This window comes from Falco cherrug, chromosome Z (genome assembly GCF_023634085.1).
Source record: "Falco cherrug isolate bFalChe1 chromosome Z, bFalChe1.pri, whole genome shotgun sequence".
Lineage (NCBI taxonomy): Eukaryota > Metazoa > Chordata > Aves > Falconiformes > Falconidae > Falco > Falco cherrug.
This window is the reverse complement of record NC_073720.1, coordinates 51307604-51328644: the sequence shown is the minus strand read 5'-3', so window position 1 is coordinate 51328644 and position 21041 is coordinate 51307604. Positions and strand designations below refer to the sequence as shown.

The window sequence follows — 21041 nt, the reverse complement described above, 5'->3', positions numbered from 1 at the left end:
AAACATTTAGATAGGAGTCTAAATATTTTCCACATACAGTGTTGAGTAGTCTTAAGAGTAAAAAACCTTCTCGTGTTGGAAAGTGTTTTAGATCTTGTAGTGCGTTGTTGATAAAAATACTAATGTGAGATTATTACATAACATACACCTAAAAATAAGTGTGCTTAAGTAAGCAAATCTTATCTTTTGCTAAATTAAAGAGTCTGAGGGAGATGGAGCGTTCGCAAACATGACAGGAAAGAAACCACAAAAACAGAGAGCCACATGAAGGTTGCTGGAACCCCTTGCAGCATGGAGCAACCTTGGACTCCTGAGAGCACAACAAAGACCTTCAAACAGTGACAGAGAGCATCTGCCCTGGCTCATCTCACCCATCAGAGTAGACTCTTTCCAAAAAGTGGTCACTTGCTTTCCTGGAGGGAGAGAATTAGAGTGTCCCAACCTGCCCTCCAGAGAGAAGAAAGATTTATTCATGGCTTAGTTCACTGGGCAGCTGATAGGTTGGGTCCGATGAAGCGCCTGTCACTTGCCCCAGCCCATGGTACAGAGCTTTGCTTTAGCTTTCAACACAGGGGCATCCTTCTGCCTTTCAGGAGTGGATGCAATGGATATTAGTACAGTTTTTGTTGGTCTCCTACACATTCTTGCCTGTCTTTGTACTCTAGAGCAGCACAGAATATTGTTAGGGAAGGCCAAATAATCCCTTGCTCCTTACTGGATAAAATGGATGAAAAGGAGTAATTTTAAGTAATATGGCAGCTGGCCTGTCCATCTTCCCTGCTGACAATAGCAACATACATTTCTGTGCTCCTAGTAGAAAGCCTGTGTGAAATTGGAAAGAAGCAGTTAGTTGAGGGAAAAAGTGTGTGTAAGATCAGAGTTGTTTTGCTATGTCAGGACTAGTAGATACTAAAAGCTTGGTTTTTAGAGCCAAAAGAAGATCAGCTGGTAGTAAAAATGGTGTAATAGCAGTTGTTGGTCAGCCCAAACATGGAGTTTTCACCAGGTGTCTTGATTGTGAACCTGAGTCTTCAGCCTTCAGAAATCAATTGTCGGTACCACCCAGCGTGTAACCTTGGGCAGGAGGAAGGATGTGCTCCCTCCTGTCATCACTGCTCCTCTGATCTCTGCCTTTTACATGGGCTTTGCTTTCCCCTACTTCTTTGCACTGTCTGCCAGGGAGCTGCAATCAGGTTTGCTATCTGTGCACGAAGCACCCTGCTGAGCTGCTTGGAGTGTCCCCGCTGCAGCCTGTGAGGTGACCTGGCAGACGCTGGCAGTGTTGGGCTCTTAGGCTGTTCGGGATTTCACAGAGAACAAGCAGTTTCATGAGTGAGTTTGCATTTCATCCCGGATTTCCATGCAGATCAGAAGAGCGTCCATTCAGTTTTTGCCCTTCCAGAAGCTCCCTCACTGTGATGGTCCAGCCTCTCTGCAAATGCTGCGCTGTTCTTCACTGCCCTCTTGGCTGGTTCGTTGTTTGCTAGCACAGGAAGGCAGCAGATGTACTGCTGAATGTGAAATTTCATCCTGAACAGTTTCCAAACTCTGGGTTGCTTATGTGGCTCATCCGTTAATGAGAGATGGCACATTTACACCTTCTGCAAATAGTGAATGCTTTTAATTTCCCTTAAAAAAACCACCCATGCACAATTTGCAATACTTTTTATTTTTAATGAACAAGTGAACCAAGGCCAACGTTCCTTAGTTTTAACTGAGTGGCAGCATAAGTTGTAACAGAGATGCTGCTAATGCCAGTTGAGCGATAAGTTGTAAGTTTGCTTATAAAGTTTGCCTGTTTTCTGGCACAGGCTCTGACACATACACTCCAGTCAATCACAGTAAAGTGCCTAATAACAGATGTGGCAATTAAACTGAAGAATTCTGTCTCTCTCTTTTAATTTTTACTAGCGAAAGTAACAAAATACCTCATTAAACCCACCATCATAGAGATTATTATTTTTTTAATTTGGCATACAAAACTCAGGTCTCTGAATAGGGTGCCTTGTTACTAGAAGTGCTTTGTCAGGCAGTGCTATGAATAAACCATTTTTGCAATGACAGATATATGCTCCTGCTACTGTTGTCCTTTTACAACCCTTACTGCAAAGAGGTATGGGTTTAAAGAAGGCAACATGTGTCCTGAAGGATAACATTTTGAGGGATTTAGGGCCTTGTGCTCAAGTTAATAAAAACTTGGTCTTGATTCTTCTGGGTTCAAATTACACTGCCTTCAGCTGGAATTAGCCCAGACATTTAGGAAGGTTTCAGATAACCTGTAGGCAAAGTAAATTAACATATTTTAATAAGAGACATTATCTTGAAAAAATACTAATTGCAACCAGAAAAGTCTTTTGATTGTTAGGGTTTCAAAGGCATTTGCCTTCATTAGTTTGTTTTAATGATGCACCAGGCATTCTTTTTAAAGGACAGTCTGATTCATCATTAAAATAAATTAATTTAAGAATGTAATTATTTGAGATGTCTTCAAAATTATGTAAGGGAAAACTGAAACTGACATAAATCAGAACTGGAAACTTTGATATGAAATTACTGTTTTAGTATCAGAGTGTTTTTGTGCATAAAATACAGAGTTGTTTACTTTGTCATTGGTGGAAAAAACATGCTTTCTTACTGCCCATCATGAGTGTTGGTAGCAGTTGTATTTCTTTTTTTTTTTATTTACTAAAGCACAGCTTTAGTCTTAGAGCTTCAAGCATTTATTGGGAGTATACTCACTTTCTCTGTGTCTGTGTACCTTTACCTGCATGTATATATGTGCACTAGTGTGCAGGTGTGTGCGGGCGCATGCACACACATGAAAGAGGGAAGACCTGCAGACACCATTGGCACCTGGCAAGCTGAATTTCTCCCTAGGAATATATTTTTTTTCCTCTGCTGACAGAGAGACTAGGCACTAAAACTATACAACTGCAAACATGGTTTTAAGTTTGTAATGTTTTTAAAAAAGAATGTAAGATTGAGTTTGTGTGTTGTAAATATTCAGCTGCTTCTTAACCTGTTGTTCATGTTACATCTGTACATATTACAGGCCACAGATGGGATAATGAGATCAAATTGTCACCCTGTAATGCCAGGGAGCAGTGCAAATCAAACAAGCTAGTAAGTAAAGGTCAGGGAGAACACTCACAGGTGTAGGTATTGTTTCTATAACTACTTATGTGTGCAAGCATTGTGAAAAGTGTACAGGTAGAATAAAACTTAAGTCTTGTCCCATTTCTGCTGGGGCAGTAGCAATGATACACAGCTGCCATTAGTATAAATGGACACACTATGATCACTTACTGGCATCTTGTTAGGGCCTTCAGCAGCAGTAAATTAACTGTGGTAGACAGAGGCAGGGACATGGGTGAGAATTTAAGTGAGTAGGTGGGAAAATGGGTATGGTGTTGCACATGGTTTGTAGAGCTCCTTCCATTTATTCCAGCTAGCAGCATCTTCAAAAGATGCACTGAAAGGGTCTTCCAATGTCGTTGAGTCATTTTGCTGTGAAAACCAGAGTCTTTGATGTTGCTCACCCTGTAGGATGGCCTCCATCAGGTTATATTGCAGTCTCACTGCAAGCTGTTCAAGGCGGAATTCTCATTGACTTTAATGGGAATAGGATTTGTCCCTTTAATTGTTGTTTTGTTAAAAATCTGGAATTAACCAGTCTCTTTTGGTTTTGCATTGTGATCTTCCATTTTCCCCATTGAGGAAAGAATGCAGAAGTACTACATCCATTCTAACCTTTGCAAACACCAAACTAAAAGATGGAAGTAGTAAATGAATGAAATGTCAAAGGAAACACTTCTGGGTTCCCCATCCTTCTACCAGAGTGTTTTGGATTTACTTTGTGGGGATGTGGGAGGCTTGTGCAATGAATCATAGATACTTTGAACTAGATTGCTGGAGGTGGAAAAGCTGTTGAGTAATGCACTGAAATGTTCAGAAGCTTTTAAAATGAGATGGCATCAGAGTTAATTAACTTTTTTTTTTTTTAAAAAGGAGATAATTTGAAAATTGAAATCTAACAAAGTTCTGTTATAAGGATTTACAGGAGTGAAATGCTCAGTCTAAATCATCAAAACAGGAGCTGACTGAAAGGACAACTATTTTCTCTAGAGCATTATATACAAAATGGCATTTCCTTGGATGATTTACAAAGATAAATGTACTGAAGCAGTGTTACCAACAAATTTGTGCGCAAATTATAACAGCTTGTTAGCAACTAGAAGGTATAAACAAATCTGGGTATTTGTATGTCTGATTTTTGTAGCTTAAAGGTCCAGCGAAAGGCTGTGACAAGTGTCGGGAGCTGCAGACTGAAGAATTTTGCCTGTGATAACAGAGGCTGTGTCTGGGAAAGGGAAGAATCTAACGTATGATGGAAATGTATGTGCAAAAAGAGAGTGTGTATGTAATGGGGGAAGGAAGGAAACAGAGGTTGTCTTTGAAGAGGCCTAAAGCAAGAAAGCAGAAGACTTTTAAAGAAAGGCGTGCACACTTGAAATGGATCCTAAATTGGCCAGGAAGCTAAAGGAATTGCCTGAGTCCTGTGATTGTACTTCCTTATACACTGGCAATAAACTGGAAGTGACACAGTGTCTGGAAGGCTGGTAGTTGAGATAGTAGGAGAAAAGGGGTCACAAAAACTACAGTCAAGAGGGTAAAACCATGAATGAGAATTTCCGCAGAAGTGGAACCAGGGCATTTGTATTTAGGCAACCACAGGATTGTCCCAGGCATCTGGTCAGCAACCACAAAGTTTTCACGGTTGTATCCATGAATACAATATCCTTTCTTGAGATTCCAATTAGAAGAAAATGAAGTATCAGATGTTCAGTGATGCTGTCTGTTTAAAGGGCTGTGCTAAAAATTCGATACAGATTTATCATGTTATTCTGTATTAAACAGAGCTTTGTTACACGCCGCTAACATCTAACTTGAGGAACAACTTTCCTTAAACACATACATCCAGCCATTTTTACTTTTAGCTTTCTAGCCTTCACCTGTAGTATTAAAACAGCCCTGTGATTAATATATGGACTGATGGTCCACTAACAGGTTACATTACTTGAATAAAAATAGGGAAAGGGCAGGGAAGAAGTCTGTGTGGGTAAGATTTTTGTATCGAGCCCTGTAGCCTGTCTTAAAATATGTGTTATTTGCTTTCATTGTTAACTGTCAACAGCCACCCTGGGAAAGATGCCCAGGGCTGATAGTTACCATCTTTGTACAGACTGAAAGCTGCTGGTCTCCTTGTCAACAGCCTCATCCCAGCCAGGTGACATCACTAGGCAGCCCCTGTCTCCCACACGTCTCTGCATCCCACTACTGTTTTCTTACAAAATGTGGCCTATGGCTTCCCTGAGAGCAGCTGGCCAGCTCTGGGGCAGTCTGCAGCTGTGGAGAGGGGCTGGAAGGGGAGGAGGAAGACCTTGAAGGTCTGGCTGGAGGGTGCAGCCAACAAACAGCTGCAATAGCTCGCCTGCAAATGGGCAGTCAGCTGGGAAATGGCGACCTCCGAAGATCTACACATGCTTAACGGAAAGAGATGGTGATTGAGGGTGGCCTTTCTAAAACCAAACTCCTGGGTGCCCTTCCCTATGTGTGGACAGGGGAACTAGTGTTGATCCCAAGTCATCCCCTGGTGACAAGCTGCACGTTGCCATTACCCAAAAATACACCTCTCAGGCAATGCTACTACCATCAACAGTACAGACACACCCTGTGAAGATTTTCAGTTGTCTGTGCCTACAAAAATCAGTTTATTATAAATTCTTTCTAGAAACAATTTCCTTTTGTTTGTCCTTCCTCATCTCAGATAGAGCTTCTCTGTCCATTGCTTTCTCTGGTTTCGTTATTTGGCTTGGGGCAAAGGAGCATTAAGCATCTTGAGGAATTTTCCCATTTTTTTTGGTATAAGAGCCTGAAGTTAAAGCAATAAATTATTGCCCACTAATACCCCGGACAGAAATATATAGCCAGTATACTTACCTGACATAGTTTTGTATGGTTCACTTAAACATCTTGTGTAAAATAAGTATATCAGTGTTTATGTTCTAGCTGCTGTTTCATGTTCTGAAAGTGTGCTTTTCAGATGCTTTGGTTTGGATTCTGGACAGCTTTGACTGTCTTTATTTGGTAACTTTTCATTTGAGTGGAAAATGACTGGACAGCACATTTAAGCAAAAGATTTTTGTTGACAGTTCATCCTGTCGACTTCCCATGTGAATAATCTTTAAATGTATAGTACCATGTGCTGTAGGTAACCTTAATGATAACAGTTTGCATGTTAAAGACCTATAAAAAAATCTTTTAATGTGAACAGTACTCTGATTTAGTGGACAATGACATCTACAGTGAAGTGACCCCATGCCTGTGATGTTTGGCAGCCTGCCCCTGAGGAATAATAATGAGTCCATCTGCAAAGGATCTGGCATGCTGGCATTTGTCTTTACTGTGCCTCCTTGCCTTGTGCAAATTTGACTTCCACTGAACTTTCTTTCACTCTCCTTTTAATACTGATTTGAGGGAGAAGAGGACTGATAAATGGGTATGTCATCCCTGCCAACTTGCAGCTACGGAAACTCTCACTCACTATACAGCGAGAGTTTCACATGGTAGTAAGTGAAATTGGTGCACCAAGAAGAGTCTTGCTTTTCAAAAGGCCAGAAGATCCTAGGGAAACTCCCATCTGATCTTTTACAGTAAGAACAAGTCTTGTCAAAGATACTGCTGAGTGACTTGCAGGGAAATATGGAGTCCTCAAGGACCCAGTTTATGCAGGTGATGGAACAGCCCTGTGCTTTTGGGTCTGTACTGCAGCATGATGCTGTGGCATGAGTGCTATGGAGGGGCCAGCCATCTGGGTCCACTCTGTGGCACAGGGTGACATTGCTAGTGTAAACCAGATGTTCACTGAGAGTTAAAGATTTCTTTTTCCTCCAATGTTCATCATTACCTTATTTCATTCCGGAAATGGAATTGTCCTTGTAATTGCAGTCGAAGAGATTGTTTGACACTTAAAAAGCAATGTGTAGTGTGACAGCTCCCAAACTCTCCAGGCTTCCACCTGAAAGTTCTTGTATTTAATTAGGAGGTACGTACTCCAAAATCGTTCAACAGGTGCTCTCTGTAACTTAAGATCAGACCATGTGTTATTACTCTTATATTTAGAAGGAATGGTACAGATGTGCAGCCTGTGAAGTGATAATGTTACTTCAAGAATTGTGATGCTATAGCTTTCAAAACAGATATTTCCATGACTTATGGGTAAATAATGCCTGGTCTCCAGACTTGTGAGGTATCAGTGGATTTTCTGGAATTTGAAAATTCAAGACTTCTTCACTTCTGCAAACTCCAGTTTAAATGGCCAATGCATTTAGAAGTTACTGAGCATGAGGCCAGAACACATACACAGACACTGTGATTACATAAACCTCATTTTCCTAGAAACCTCTGGTAATTGAAGAGAGAGAGAAAAATAAAAATAATCTATTAACTGAAGAAAAATGACAATTTGTTAGTGATTTAGTTTTCTTAATAACATGACACTTGAAAAAAGTATCAGTATATCTGTATCCATAAAGGAGACTTGTTGCAGCACAGTCAGCCTCTGACTTGGTTATTCTTCTGGTACCTGTCTAAATTAGTTGGTTTTCCATTTTGTGTGCTTAGTCCATCTTAAACATCTTTGGAGTCTTGAGATGTGTCAGTTTGTTTCACTGAATCTTAGATACCAACACAAATTTGAGTCTGTGATGTAACTGGTGTTTGAGTGACTCCGTGGGATTCTCCATCCAAGACCCGCTAGCATGTGAGAAGGGAAGCGTGGGGTGCGGCTGTGTTGGCTTGTAGGTCTGAACTTGTCTTAATAGGCATAAGGGGCTGCCACCCCCAAAGGGACTTCAGGAGTGAAAAAGGTTGCAGAAGAACAAACATGTGAAGAGGAAAACTGGAGGGGCTCTTCGTTTTATGTGCTAGGGTAATACAGGGTTTTGAGGGAGGGCTCAGTGATTGGGTTAGTAAATTTTATGTCTGGTCATATATTTAGCAAATTCATCCAGCAGGTTCACGTTGTCAATGAGTGCATGGCTAAGGCCATACCTGTTCGTTAGCACAGGTTTGGATGAGCAGTGAGGTTTAAAAGTAAAGAAGCAGAATCTAAGAGGGTCAGATTTGATTAAGCTGCATCAACAAGGGCCCTTGTAATCTCTGATCATGAGGGGTGTGAAAGGGTCGTTCAGTTTAGGGCACTATTGGGTTGTCATTTAGCAAACTGTTGTATTGGCTGTCCAGATCCCACGCATTTTCTGTCAGTCTCAGCCTTGCCAGATTGTCTGTGTGTCAGTTGTTCTGAACTCCCCTAACTGGTGATGCCTTCGGAGTGAAATATTTTAAGGATTTGAGAAAAGACCAGTTACTTTATTTACATTTGCTGTGATTATACTTCTTCAGCCAGTCTAGGGCCTGTGTGATAATGCCTCTGTTCAGATTAATTCATACTTGTTTATGAGTGAGGTTTCATGTGATGCAGCATCAAACTGATATACTGATTTCCAAAGGAAAAAAGCCTTCTGCTCTTCACCCATTAATTCTCTAATGTAATCAATAAAAGCAATCAGGTTTTTTCTCAGAGATGTTAACACAGGACTAATCATCATTGACAAGATTAGGTCAGGTTCAGATTTTGCTTTGCCTGACATTGGTAGTGCAAGAGATGATTTTATAAACAAATTATGCCCTTGATAGAGCAGCTGGAGCTGAACCTCAGGAGTGAGGAGAGTATAATGTTATGAAAAACACTGCGCAGGAAGAGAAGGGCCAAACAATTCTTCATCAGAAAATCTTTAGAGGAAGTCTTTATCTTGTCTGGAGCTGTGATTTCCAGTTGTGGGTAGCAGGCGCTAAGTCTATTACAGGGTGCTGGCTTTGTCATGCTCTGGAGAGTGTGGAGGCAGAGGCACCAGCAAGGGACCCTGCAGTAATGATTGTGTGGTTTAGTTCAGTCTGAAAGTTTAACTGTGATGGACAGAATGAAGATTTTTTAAAATAGGATTCAGTATATATGCAGGTTAATGCTTTGTAATTAAGAACAGCCTATGGGATTTACAGCCCAGAGAACACTTCAACATACCTGTGCTGTATCACTGCAGAAAGGCAGACACAAGTGTTGTAAAACCTTAGAGATACCCCAACAGAGTATGAAAGTCTCTTACTATTCTGAAGTTCGTCTTCTAACTAAATAGCATGCTCCTGCTGCATTTTTTATGTTGCATTGGTAAAAATGCTTTTGCAACGGTAATGAGAAAGCTACATCAGCATTTCCCTTGGTCTTGGGTCCATTGTGTCGTGTTAGCAACTGTATCGTATTATTCTCTGTTGCTCATGCAGTTCTAATCCTGCTTAATTCATCAGCAGCACTTGATTTTGCTGACCAAAAAAATACTTGTTCACAACCTTGACTTTGCAACCTTCACTTCTTTTACGTTTTGCATTGTTTTACCTTCCCCTGCTTTCCCAGTTCCACTTGTATTTATTTACCTTTTGTTGCAACAAATCTGAGGGCGAGCTGTGTGCCCTGAGTTTTGCTTGTGGCTCTGCTCTGGGGGAGTTGAGAGGTTAATTTGTAATCATGTCTCAGTTTTCTACATAGAGGAGAAGCATTTGTTTGCCTTTTTTTTTTTTTTTGTTATCTATTCTTTCTCTGGTTTGGATGCTGAACTCTATACGAAGAAAAACCCAAACCAAGGCAAAATGTGTGCAAAACTATCAGCATGTTAGTGGCAGAAAAAGTGCCTACAAATCTCAGATGATGGGTAGTAATGGTTAACCACCTGTGTTTATATGGTGCATATGCAGGTTTTTTTCATGTACGTACTAGCGAGATGAATTTAGTTTGTGTAGCTGCTCACATTAAAATGTATGTTAGGGGAGTACCTGTAAATTATGGGAGTATATTTTTGGGATACCTGTGCACCTGTTACACCATTTGAAAATGAGCTTGTTAGTAATTATAATATGCTGTGGGATGATCAGATTAATTTTTAAATGTTACTATTATTGATGTTCGTTAATATCTTCCTTTGATATAATACATGTATAATGAGTTAAATTTCCTTAATTAGATTACAGAAATTTAAGAGAGTAGTCTGTGGTTGCTTCATGGAGCTGCATTGCTTTCCTGTTAACCTTTTTAAACTATGGGACTGTATTAAAGTCCAGGGGAAGAGAGAAGTCTCTGAGGTAAACAGAACTCATATTGCACAGGACCTGCCTTGAAGGTCCTGCCAGTTGAGGGTAAAGATGCAGCTTTGTCATCTTTAAAAAAACCACTTTTTAAAAAAAGGTTTTGCCTCAAAGAGCATAACAAATGCTAAGGAGCCATAAGATTTTAGTGTTCTGTTGAGATGTACATGTTCTGTCATGCACTTTAGTGGAAGAAAGACCTGGCAGTAAAATGCCATGGGCTAGGTTAAATTTGTCGTGTGGTGTGTTGGGTTGTGAAGTCAGAGAATTCGTCAGCATCAAGAGAGTTGTACATGCTGGTTAACCCTCAAAATGACTGGAAAACATGTATTGCTAATGTCTGTATGAAGTTTCAGAAACACCTTCCCCCTCCCCATATAAGCAAACGTGTTGCTGGAGAGCATTTTGGGAACAACCATTTGCCTGTCTGAAGTTCTTTTTTAAGGGGGTCAACAGGGCTACTCACAGTAGAATGCTCAATGCCTGGCAGCAAAATTCCCATTTATGGCTCAGGAACATAAATTATACAGTATGCTGTAGGAGACCGGAGGAGCTTTGTGTTTCAGCACGAGTTGCTCTCTCATCATGTACTAATTACTAATTTTCGCAGAGAAGGCATTCTCCAACATGAGCATTTTCAGTATGTAAACCCCAGGTACTATGTACATGTAGATGGTGAAGATACTGATGTATTATTCGGTGAGATAATTTAAGCAATATATAATATGAAAAGTCAGTCTCTGAACAGGGTATCTCAGTGTGAACTGTAGACAGCAAGAGTTAAGTGAGTCATATACATTTTTATAGCTAATATAAACACTTTAGCAATGCTAATCAGTTGTACTGATTTTCTGTTTTGATTTTCCTTAATAATTAAGCAAAAGATCTGGAATGCAATCAAGTTTTACTCTAGGGGGTTCATGCAAATTATTTTTTTTAATTTTAAATTTTGTTAAATGTATCCAAGAGGAAAGTTACTGAAGTTGAGAATAAAAGAAAAAAAAGGAAATATAGTTTACAGTCTGCATAATCAAAGTGACTATTTTCACTGAGGGAAATCACCACTTTGTTGAAATTATTAGCTGAATATACAGCTGCTTTTACTGCGTTTTATACAACTGCACATTGACTGCTCTGTTATGCAGTGTGATTGCAGAGAAACAGTTACAGACCATGAACTGTCTTTCAGCAGCTCTGATTTTTCCAGAGGGATTTAGCAAAATGGGATCATCTCTGTATCCTCAGATATCTTAAATATAATAGTTTGGGTTTTTGTGAGCCTTTTTATGTTGACTTCTTAAGAAGGTATTGTAAAATAAGACTATGCAATAATTTCTTTTTTCATGGCTCAGTGGACTTGTTTCTCTTAAACTTATTGGTGTGGTTTGCTTTATTCTGTTCAGTAATATTTAAAGTAAAAAAAACACCCTATTTCTGATTAATTTACATTGTTAAAGTATTTGTATTATTTCAAAACAAATACATTCATTAGAAACTTTTCTTATTATACTACAGATTGGACTCAATGATTATTATTTTTTTAATCTCTCTAGCCACATAGTGTTAAAGTTAGTGTGAAAATAATGACGTAACGTCAAATGTTCACTAAGTACTGGTTACCAGCATTCATTCTGGTATTTTTTGATTAATAGCAGGTTGGATTAAAAGTGTTTTGTTATGCAAATTACAATCATTTGCTTGAAAACAAAGACTGACCTAGTCAAAGTGTTTGGATTATCTTTTAGATTTTTATGTTATTAGAATAACTTTTTTTATAAGCAGAATTTTTATTCTATTTGGAAATTGTATGACTGGCAGAGCAGGGGGTATTTTTGGGAATATATATATTGGGAATTCAACTTTAAAGATCAGTAACAATGCATGATAACATGTGAGGCTGTCTGTTATCAGTGTAAAGCAGTCATTTAAACCCTCCCCCTGATTAACTGTTTGCCTGAGAATTAAAAGTTGTGTAGAGTAAAGACACCACACAATTTTTTGCAAGTCCTGAGCTTGCATTGCACCTTCCAGTAGCATTGTTTAGCATCTTGAAGAATTGATAAGGAGTATTCACGGACATATATAATTTCATTTATATATTTAAATTTAAAAAAACCCCACCCTCTGAGTCTTGGAGAACATACTTTACTTTTTTTTTCCTTTAACTTGCATCTGTCCACGTGGTGCTGCTGCCTGGGTGCTGGTAGAAGGTAGTTTATGGAGATACCCAGCTTGAGGTAGTGCCCATGTGTTAGTGTGCAGCCTTTCCCAAACAGACCCTGAGCATCACCCACCTTGCTAGCCTGGGTCCTGTGTGCTCAGGCATCCTTAGGGAGGCCAAGTAATGAAGTCTGTGTAATTTTGGGGAAGAGTATTTTACAAAAGATGCTGCTTAAGAAGCGGCATCTGGTTTTTTTTAAGAAGTTGGTGTAAGCTGCAGGGATTGGGAGTGCTGCTGGCAATGAATGGAGTAGCAGAAACCCTTCCTGTGAGTAAGTGATGTGTAGGATTTCTGATGGTGTGCCATCAGCTGAACCTGTGGTCATGAGCAAAGGACAGCCCTTATTTTAAGTTGAAGGTCTGTGTTTTGGTGTGGAGTTTGAGCCTGGCTGTCTGCACTTTAATGGCACAGCGGGGCCTCTAAAATGTAGTTTATTTATCAGCTGACTGCCCTGCCACTCATGTGAAACTACTAGATTTGGGTTCGTCTTCCAACATGGGCAGGGTACAGCTGCTGCTAGGCAAGCAATGTGTGTTTCTTGAAGTAACTGTTGCTTTGTATCATATATGTAGATTATATATGGGTCAATACTTTTAGCTTGTTTATAATTTGTATACTGTTGTTGACATATTATAAATATTTTCTCTTACAGACACTTTTTTGGAAAGATGGTTCTTCATTTGAACTCCTTTTTTGGCTTCCCTGTCATACTCCTGTACCATTGGATGGGGACAGCTTTATCTTTGAATCTGGAAGATCCCAATGTGTGTAGCCACTGGGAAAGGTAATATGTTCTTCTGGAAAACTCATGACACAAATTCTGATTGTAATAAGTTTGTTTTATTTCACTTGGCACATTTTAAATTATTTAAAGCTTTTAGTTATGAACTAGGAAAAAAAAGTGCATTACTGCATGGGCAAGGTAAGTTCATGGATATATAAAAGGCTCTTTCATACTGGACTGAAATGCAGTCTTTGCTGTAGGGTTTAGAATGCAAAAACCTCTACAGTGGCACCAGTAATGTTACACAACCATCTGGGTACAAGAAGTGAATAAAAATAGCTTTCTTCAATTTAAATGAAAATCTTTTACATATGCAAAATATAATTAACCAGATTGGAGTTTGGCCAAATTTGATTATGCTGATTCTTTCCTATTCAACATTCACAGAATCTGAATTAAGATTTGTTTAATTCCTTGATGAGGTTCAGAAATTTATAACATACAGAAATTTATCAATTTAGTCAGTCTGTTTGTTCACCCGATTTCATGTTAATTGCAAGGAGAATGCCACAGTGAGTAGGAGACTTTGAGCCACAAGGGTTAGCAGTGCTTCTTTTCTTGTGTAAAGGTTACAATAGTGAAACAAAGCCTTATGGTCTCATTGTTATTATTACGCCAGTAATTGATCAGCTAGTCCTTAAGACAGGCTTAACTGTTCACTTGAGGACATCAGTATTTCCTGCATTTAAGGTAAACTCTGTTTTATCTTTAATCTGTGGGAGTGCTGCTAAGACACTATACATTTATTTGTGGTTGTATGGCTCAGTCTTTACAAAGAAAGTTTTTGTTTACTTTTTTGTGAAGTTTTTCTCTCTCTCTCCCTCCCTCCGTCTAAAAAAATCACTTAAGAACTTTCCACAGCAAGTTATCTGAGCTTCATGTGAAGCATTTGGAGTCTCTGCACCTACCATTGTCTACAATTTGGCTGATACAACAATGTGTATATGAAGTAGTTACCATACCAAATAGCTGTTTACAGTCTTCAGACACAATGTTACAGGAAATTGCTCTGTATTTTTGTATGATTTATTTACTGTTCTTATAGATAAAAGTGGTTTTGAGGGAAGCTACAATGTAGCAAAAGCAAAATGGGACACCTCCCCCCCCAACTATTTACATTGCATAATATATTTTAAAACAAGCTAGTCAAGATCTACAGAAAGAAAAATATATCTAGCAAGCGTACCCATTTTGTTGCATGAACTTTTTTCCTTCTGATGAGTTTCAGAAATGGGGAGGAACTCCCAAGTAAACTCACCGAAACATTCACACTTCTGCTCAGAGTAGGTGACAAAGGTATGCAGGTATGAAAAAGTAAAACCCCAGTTACAAGCTCTTCACTGCTGTTGTCACTGGAAGTGCTATATACTTTAAATAATCTACCCCAGCTGGTAGTAAAATGGTCTTTACAAATGAACCGCAATCGCAGCAAGAAGGGGTAGAGTGTGCCCTGCCTTGAACAAAGAGCGCAGAGCCTTGGGCAAGCCTTGGCACCCCACTGATGTTTTGTTGGACCAAGTCGGACAGCTGGATGGATTAGGGTTGTTTGCCTTCACATGGATGTAGGAAAAGCAGAGAGTACGTTCTGGTCAGAGTAAGTGGGTCTGGATGTGTGTTCCCTCAGTATAGGTGATGACAGTAGAAGGGGAGATTGTAGCTGTTACGCTGCAATAGGTGCTAAGAGGTCGGAAAGGACGTGAGTGAAAGTGAATGAAAACTGAGCCGGCTACACAGTTAGTAAGTGTTTTGGCTGGTCCTGGGAATTAGTCCACTGCACTAATGTGCCATGCGTCTCTGTTTTCTAGCCCCTTGTGCAATCAAGGACTGACTGACTGCAAGCACAAACAGCTTGCAGGAGAGTTTTCTAGGATTCAATATTTTTCCTTTTGCATCAGGGCTCTGTTCCTCTTGCCCCACTGACATTTCTGCAGGCCCCGGACTTCAGAATGTGAATTTATTTCTAGGACACTGTGCTCATAATTTGGCAGAAAATAACGGTAGGACTTCAGTGTACCATTTCTGGAAAAAGAAAAGTTTTTCTGTTAAAAATTAGCTGGTAAACAAAATAAGGTATGGACTTTAATATTTTATCATTTCTGATTGCTGAATAGACAGTGTTTTATGGTATAATGGTTATATAATTTTTCAGTAATTATTACTTAGGTCTGTTTCTCTGCTAACACCTAGTTAGTATCCAAGTACACTAGCAAACTTTTCCACTACTGATAAATATGTTTTGCTATGGATACAGCTACAGTTTTTAAAAGAAATTCCTCAGGAAATCTGGTGAGATTTTTCTATTTTGTATGATAACAGAAGAAACCTATATTTCTGGCTCCTAATTAGTTTTCCAGCTATCCAGTGATGTTAGTAAAAGTTTATTGCCACGGGAGAACATGTACTACACACTACTTCAATTTGCTGCTCATTTAAGACACAGGTGTTTGTTTTTTTCCTTGAATTAGTCTCACATTACTTTTATTTAAATGTCTAGTAGTACTATTTCATCAAATGTGCTAGACAGTAGAGACATGATGGCTCTCCACATATATATTTTTCTTTGCTTCGTGGAAGGAAAACCTTTCAATTGATATCTTCTATTTTATAAAGTTAGCTGATTCATGATTTATTTAAACCTGAACTACCTGTGTGTTTTTGTTACACATGAATATTTTGTTATATTTATTATGTTCTAGACCAGGACTCTGTAAATGACTTAAATCAGACTGGAGTAGAAAGGATTTGCTTGATAATCTTTCTGCTGTCTCTCTCTTTCTCCCCTCAGTTACTCAGTTACAGTGCAAGAGTCATATCCGCATCCTTTTGATCAAATTTACTACACTAGTTGTACTGACATCCTAAACTGGTTTAAGTGCACACGACACAGGTGATGTATAATTGATAATACTATCAAACTGTTAAGTGTAGATATTTGTACAGATTTTGTGTCTGTCAAAATCAAGCATGATATGTAGGATATTTTAGCTATAGTAACTAGTCTCTAACTGCCGTGGTCTGTGTCAACTGTAAAATGCTTGTCCAAGCAATGTCATGTATGTTTTATTATCAGATCGGGGTGTATCATCCTGTGGAGTGCTAATAGAAAACAAATGGGTTGGGAAAACGTGCAAAAGTTCCCCAGACCCTGTAAGGTGTATTTGTTAAGCAATGTCATGAGAGACCCCTTGTTGCTTGCTACCTTATGTTCTGGGGAAAGTGTGCTGCTTGAAAGGAAAATAAAAAGGTTTGTTAAAGGAAACTCCTTGTGCTTGCAAAAAGTAGGCAAGGGGTGAATGATTAAAAGCTGATGATAGTTGTAAAAGGCATTTTCCTTAGAGGGATATGCTCATAAAGTATGAGCCATCAGCAGTGGGAAAGGCTCCCTGGGGCAGAGCAGCTGGAGGAGACGGATCAGATAGTATGTAAAAAGCAGATACTGAGTTCAAAGAGAGATTATACTTTGCCTACCTATGACACCGTTTATATATGAACTGTTCTCTGCTGGGAGTTCATGCTGTCTGAGGCGGTGTGGGGATGTGTGTACTGCTTGGTGGAGTATGTGGTCAGCAGCCAGGAGAGCTGGGGGTGGAGATTTATGAACACAGTGGGGAGCAGAGAGGAGACAGCGGTGGGAGAGCCTGCTTCTGGTAAATACTACTTGCTCCTGTTGGAAGGAGGCTATATTTTCTGCAGTTCTTGATGGGTTTATGTGCTGATTTCTCTGTGTGCTGTGCACCACAGCCCTGCAGGGCTTCATTCAGCAAAATGCAGCCGCCCCCCTGGAGAGGGGCATGTGGTGATGCTGACTGCTCAGAGGCCCCAGCTCTCCTTTGAGTCCTCTCATCTCCTGCCTTAGCCAGAACTTCTTTTCTCATGACGCCTCTGCCCCTAGAAAATTGACTCGCTCAGGGGAGGATGGTCCCCAGAAGTCTTTCCCTTGGAAACCAATAGCTGTAATAATCCAGCAAACTGATTTGTACTTTCAGCTTTTAGCCTCCATAGGGGATGCTAATGGAGAAGGCAGTGATGCTCTGGTTTGCATATTAATTAAGTAGCCAAAATCCTTAACTTTTTTTCCTGCTGTCTGGCCACCCACGGACATAAGGCTTGCTGGGGAACCACTAAGACTCTTAAACTCAACAACAGATAAATCAAGGTCTCTCTGAGCCTTTTTTCTCTCTTCTTACTGATACCTGAATGTTTTTTTAAAATGTGTAAGAATATATATTGTTTTGTTTCTGAACCATGAATTGTATGTAAACAGCCATTCCTTCTTTTCTTTAGGATCAGTTACCGTACTGCCTACAGACATGGTGAAAAAACAATGTACAGGCGTAAATCCCAGTGCTGCCCTGGATTTTATGAAAGCAGGGAAATGTGTGTCCGTAAGTTTAGCTTCTTTTTGCTTTGAAATTCCTTGTTTTTCACAATGCTGGTTTGACTCCCCTTTGATGGGCGACTTGAGGACGCTGAGTTATGGGGACTTGGTTATTCATCAGTGGTGCACATGCAGCTCTTGTTGAAGTCAGTTGGTGCTCTGCATATGCAAATGGCAGGATAATTGGATTTTAGATGTCTTAAGTAACCAGCCTTGGTGTGATACTAACTGATGACCATATGGAAAGTGCACAGGACAAGTGTACTGAAGGCGGCAGCGCTGCCTTTTCGTGTGGCACGTGCTCCTGTCTCTCCACATCTTCCTAAGTCTAAAGAGGGAAGAGCTGTGTCCAGAGCCTGGTGGTGGCCTTAGCTCAGCTCGCTTTCTTTGTCGTGTACAACCTTGTGCAGACCTAGGAAGGTCTGATTCTTAAAATGGTATTCATTCAAGAGCCTGTTAGAAAGGCAGAATGGATGTAGAGGAGGTGTTAATCCAGAGCCCTGGAAGCGTGTGATAGTTTAACACAGGGTTGTTTGAAGCCATGCAGTGGGATGAGCAGCTAGTGTCTGCTGGTGCTGGCAGGACCGGCAGCAGGGAACTTGTGACAGGTAACTGGTGGTGAAGGATAGCGTATCCTTAGGGATGGGCAAATGTGTAGGGCTAAAAGCAAAATGAAATCAATAGTATTTCAAATTGTTTGTCCCTGTGAATGCACATGCGCAGCACAGACTGCAACGGTGAAGTTTTTCAGAAGTCAGGGTATGAAATTTCTTCATCTTTTCATCTCCTTGAAAAACTGGGCTCATCAGGGGCAATCTTTCATCTCTCATGTAATTTGTGGTGTTGACCATTCCTTGGTTTTGCTTCAGCTCTTCTAATAACCAGATCTTAAAAACCTGCAGAACCTTATCGAACAATGTCAGAAGGACTGAGGCAGTATAGCTGGATTTTTTCTGGAAATGCTGGGCCCTGTGAGAGCGGACTGGTGAGGGGCTGGGGCCTCTGGCATGCAGCGGCTGTGCTTGGGCTTGCCACCCAGTTTCCGAACAGGTAACCAACGGACAAGTCTTGCCAAGAGGAAAAAGTGAAAAGCCAGCTTTTTGGGAAAGCTACAGCGTGTGAGCTGTTTCAGCAGCTGCTTTGGCTCCTCTCACGTGAAGCTCTGTGTCATGTCCCCAAGTCAAATGGGAGCCCACCAGCCCTGGGGCAGGGCCTGGACTGAGGTGCGTGCAAAAGGCTGGCCCTCTAACAGTGCACTTTCAGCCTGACTTGTTGAGGTCCACTGCTTTACCTGGTGGGTTTTTTAACAGCTGAGAATAAGAAAATTGGAGATATACTCATTGCTTTTTTGTCTGCCTTATGGCTATAATGACAGTGGTGAAGCATAGCAATCAAGGTATGGAAAAGCTTGTCCAGGAAGATGTTCTCTGGAATGATGTATAACAGATTTTTCATTGCCACTGGATTTTGCAACCCAGTTTAGGAGATGGCAGTGCTGTGGGTAATTCTCTGGTCTTCCCTGAGCCTGAAAATCAGGATCAGTATGTACATTAAATTTATTTTTTCAATACAAATGCAAAATAGTTTCTTAATTTGTGCTTCTCTGCTTGTTGTGAGGCGCATACTGAAAATGACCAACAGGATTTATTTGTATCCCTGGAAAATTATACCCTGTCAATGTCATAACATCTCATGCTATCCTAATTTATATTTTTCTTTTACAGCACTTCCTGGAATTTGAAAATGCAGCAGTATGCTCTTTGATTTAAAGTGTTTTATGCACATGAAAAAGCAAGGTCAAAATGATATTTTTAAAAAAAGAACTTTAAAAAAATGGATTATCTGAGATCAGATTGGCAATTTTTTTAACCTTTTTGTTTTTAATGTGTATGCATTAGACCTGTAAGAACCAATTTGTAACTACATTTGGTTATTATGCAGCATATATGAATGTCATATTTATTTTTTTTATTAATTAGTATACTTCTTGAAGTATATAACAGTTTGATAGTGAGAGGTCTGATGATGAGACTCGTGGCTACAGCTTTTACATAGCTATAGTATATGTAGTAATTACAGAATCTAGTACATTCAGACCACATTGGATGTACTAATTTTTTAGTTATTACATAAGAAGTTACCAAATGCTGATATTCGGAACATATTTGCTGAGACTTTTGAAGCAACTTTGGAATCCCTGAGACTTCAAATTATGTAAAAGTGAAGATCATTCAGTGGAGCTAACTTGCATTTATTTGATTCTGTAATAGCTGGCCCTGGAAGGCATAGAGAGACCTTCAGTCCTTATGATCTTCAGTTGGAGCTGAGGATTCAGGGCAATGAGGGAGCCCATTAGTTAACAGAAGGCAGCAAGTACTTCATACTGTCCATCGTTCCAACCAGCTTTCTTCATAGTGGACTTGTATGTACTAGGAGAGGTGATGCCTGCATATACTGCGATAATACTAGTCATCCAGTTTAACGTGGAAAGCAAGTGTGATGTAGTCAGCTGAGATCAAATAGTAAGATAGTGATATGGGGAGGACTGTTATCATAGCAGAAATATCATTGGCAGAAAGCCAACACAAAATCTTTTTCTGCAAGAAAATGGCAACTGCATTGGAAAACACACATGCACCTCCCCCCTTTTTTATATGCAAAAGAGTCAAAGCCATTTGAAGTGTTGTGGATATCTGCTTTTATACAGTTGCTGCTCCACAATGCATACAGCTTTTCCATTAGAGTAGTTTTATTTTCCATGCAATGTATGTTTTACTTAGTGGAGAGTGTAGAATGCTTCTGAAAGGCTAAAATATTTGTGGTGCTGTTGATATTTTTTTAGTTTGTTTGTTTGTTACCTCATTTGACTTCTCAATTTAGAAAACTCTATTAGAAAATTCTAATGGTAGATGATTTTGGAATGACTCAACGCTTCAGTACATAGTGATGAATTGAAATCTTGTGACTTCCTTTTAAAAATAATTAGGAACCTACAGTGTGAATTCTCACCAGTCACTCTTCCTCTAGAGATAGTACTTACTAGAGGTAATGCCATTTCACTGTCTACAGTGGCAAGAGAATTATTTGTCAGTGCAAAAAGAATTGCAAAAATGTGCCAGCCTCATGTTGCTGAAGTCTGTAAATGTTGTATTTACAAAGGAAAAGAATGACCAACAGCCAGAGAAAAGCCTTGGCTGAAATTTAAGTGAGATTTTTTTTTAGTCTTTTGGAGTCCAGTTTGAACAGATTAATTTGAATTAATCTTAGGATACAAGATTTCTGTGGAATTGTGACTCTAATTTCCATACTTGTTCCTGAAAACTTTCTACAGGTGAAACTTGTGTTATGTTTTAACTTTTTGAAGAAAATCTCTTTTGTGTTTTCTTTGGATTCAGTATATGTAT

At 39.6% G+C, this 21041-nt stretch overlaps 1 protein-coding gene across 2 annotated transcripts in view; it reads left to right on the top strand.

The window, feature by feature from the left end:
• MEGF10 (multiple EGF like domains 10) overlaps positions 1–21041 on the top strand; it is a 110028-nt gene that overhangs the window by 12478 nt on the left and 76509 nt on the right. For both annotated transcript variants that reach the window (XM_055699722.1, XM_005437055.3), the window contains exons 2-4: positions 13128–13259; positions 16045–16146; positions 17544–17644. In XM_055699722.1, the coding sequence (XP_055555697.1) occupies positions 13144–13259; positions 16045–16146; positions 17544–17644 (319 nt within the window). In that variant the 5' untranslated portion in view covers positions 13128–13143. The remainder of the gene's footprint in view (positions 1–13127; positions 13260–16044; positions 16147–17543; positions 17645–21041) is intronic.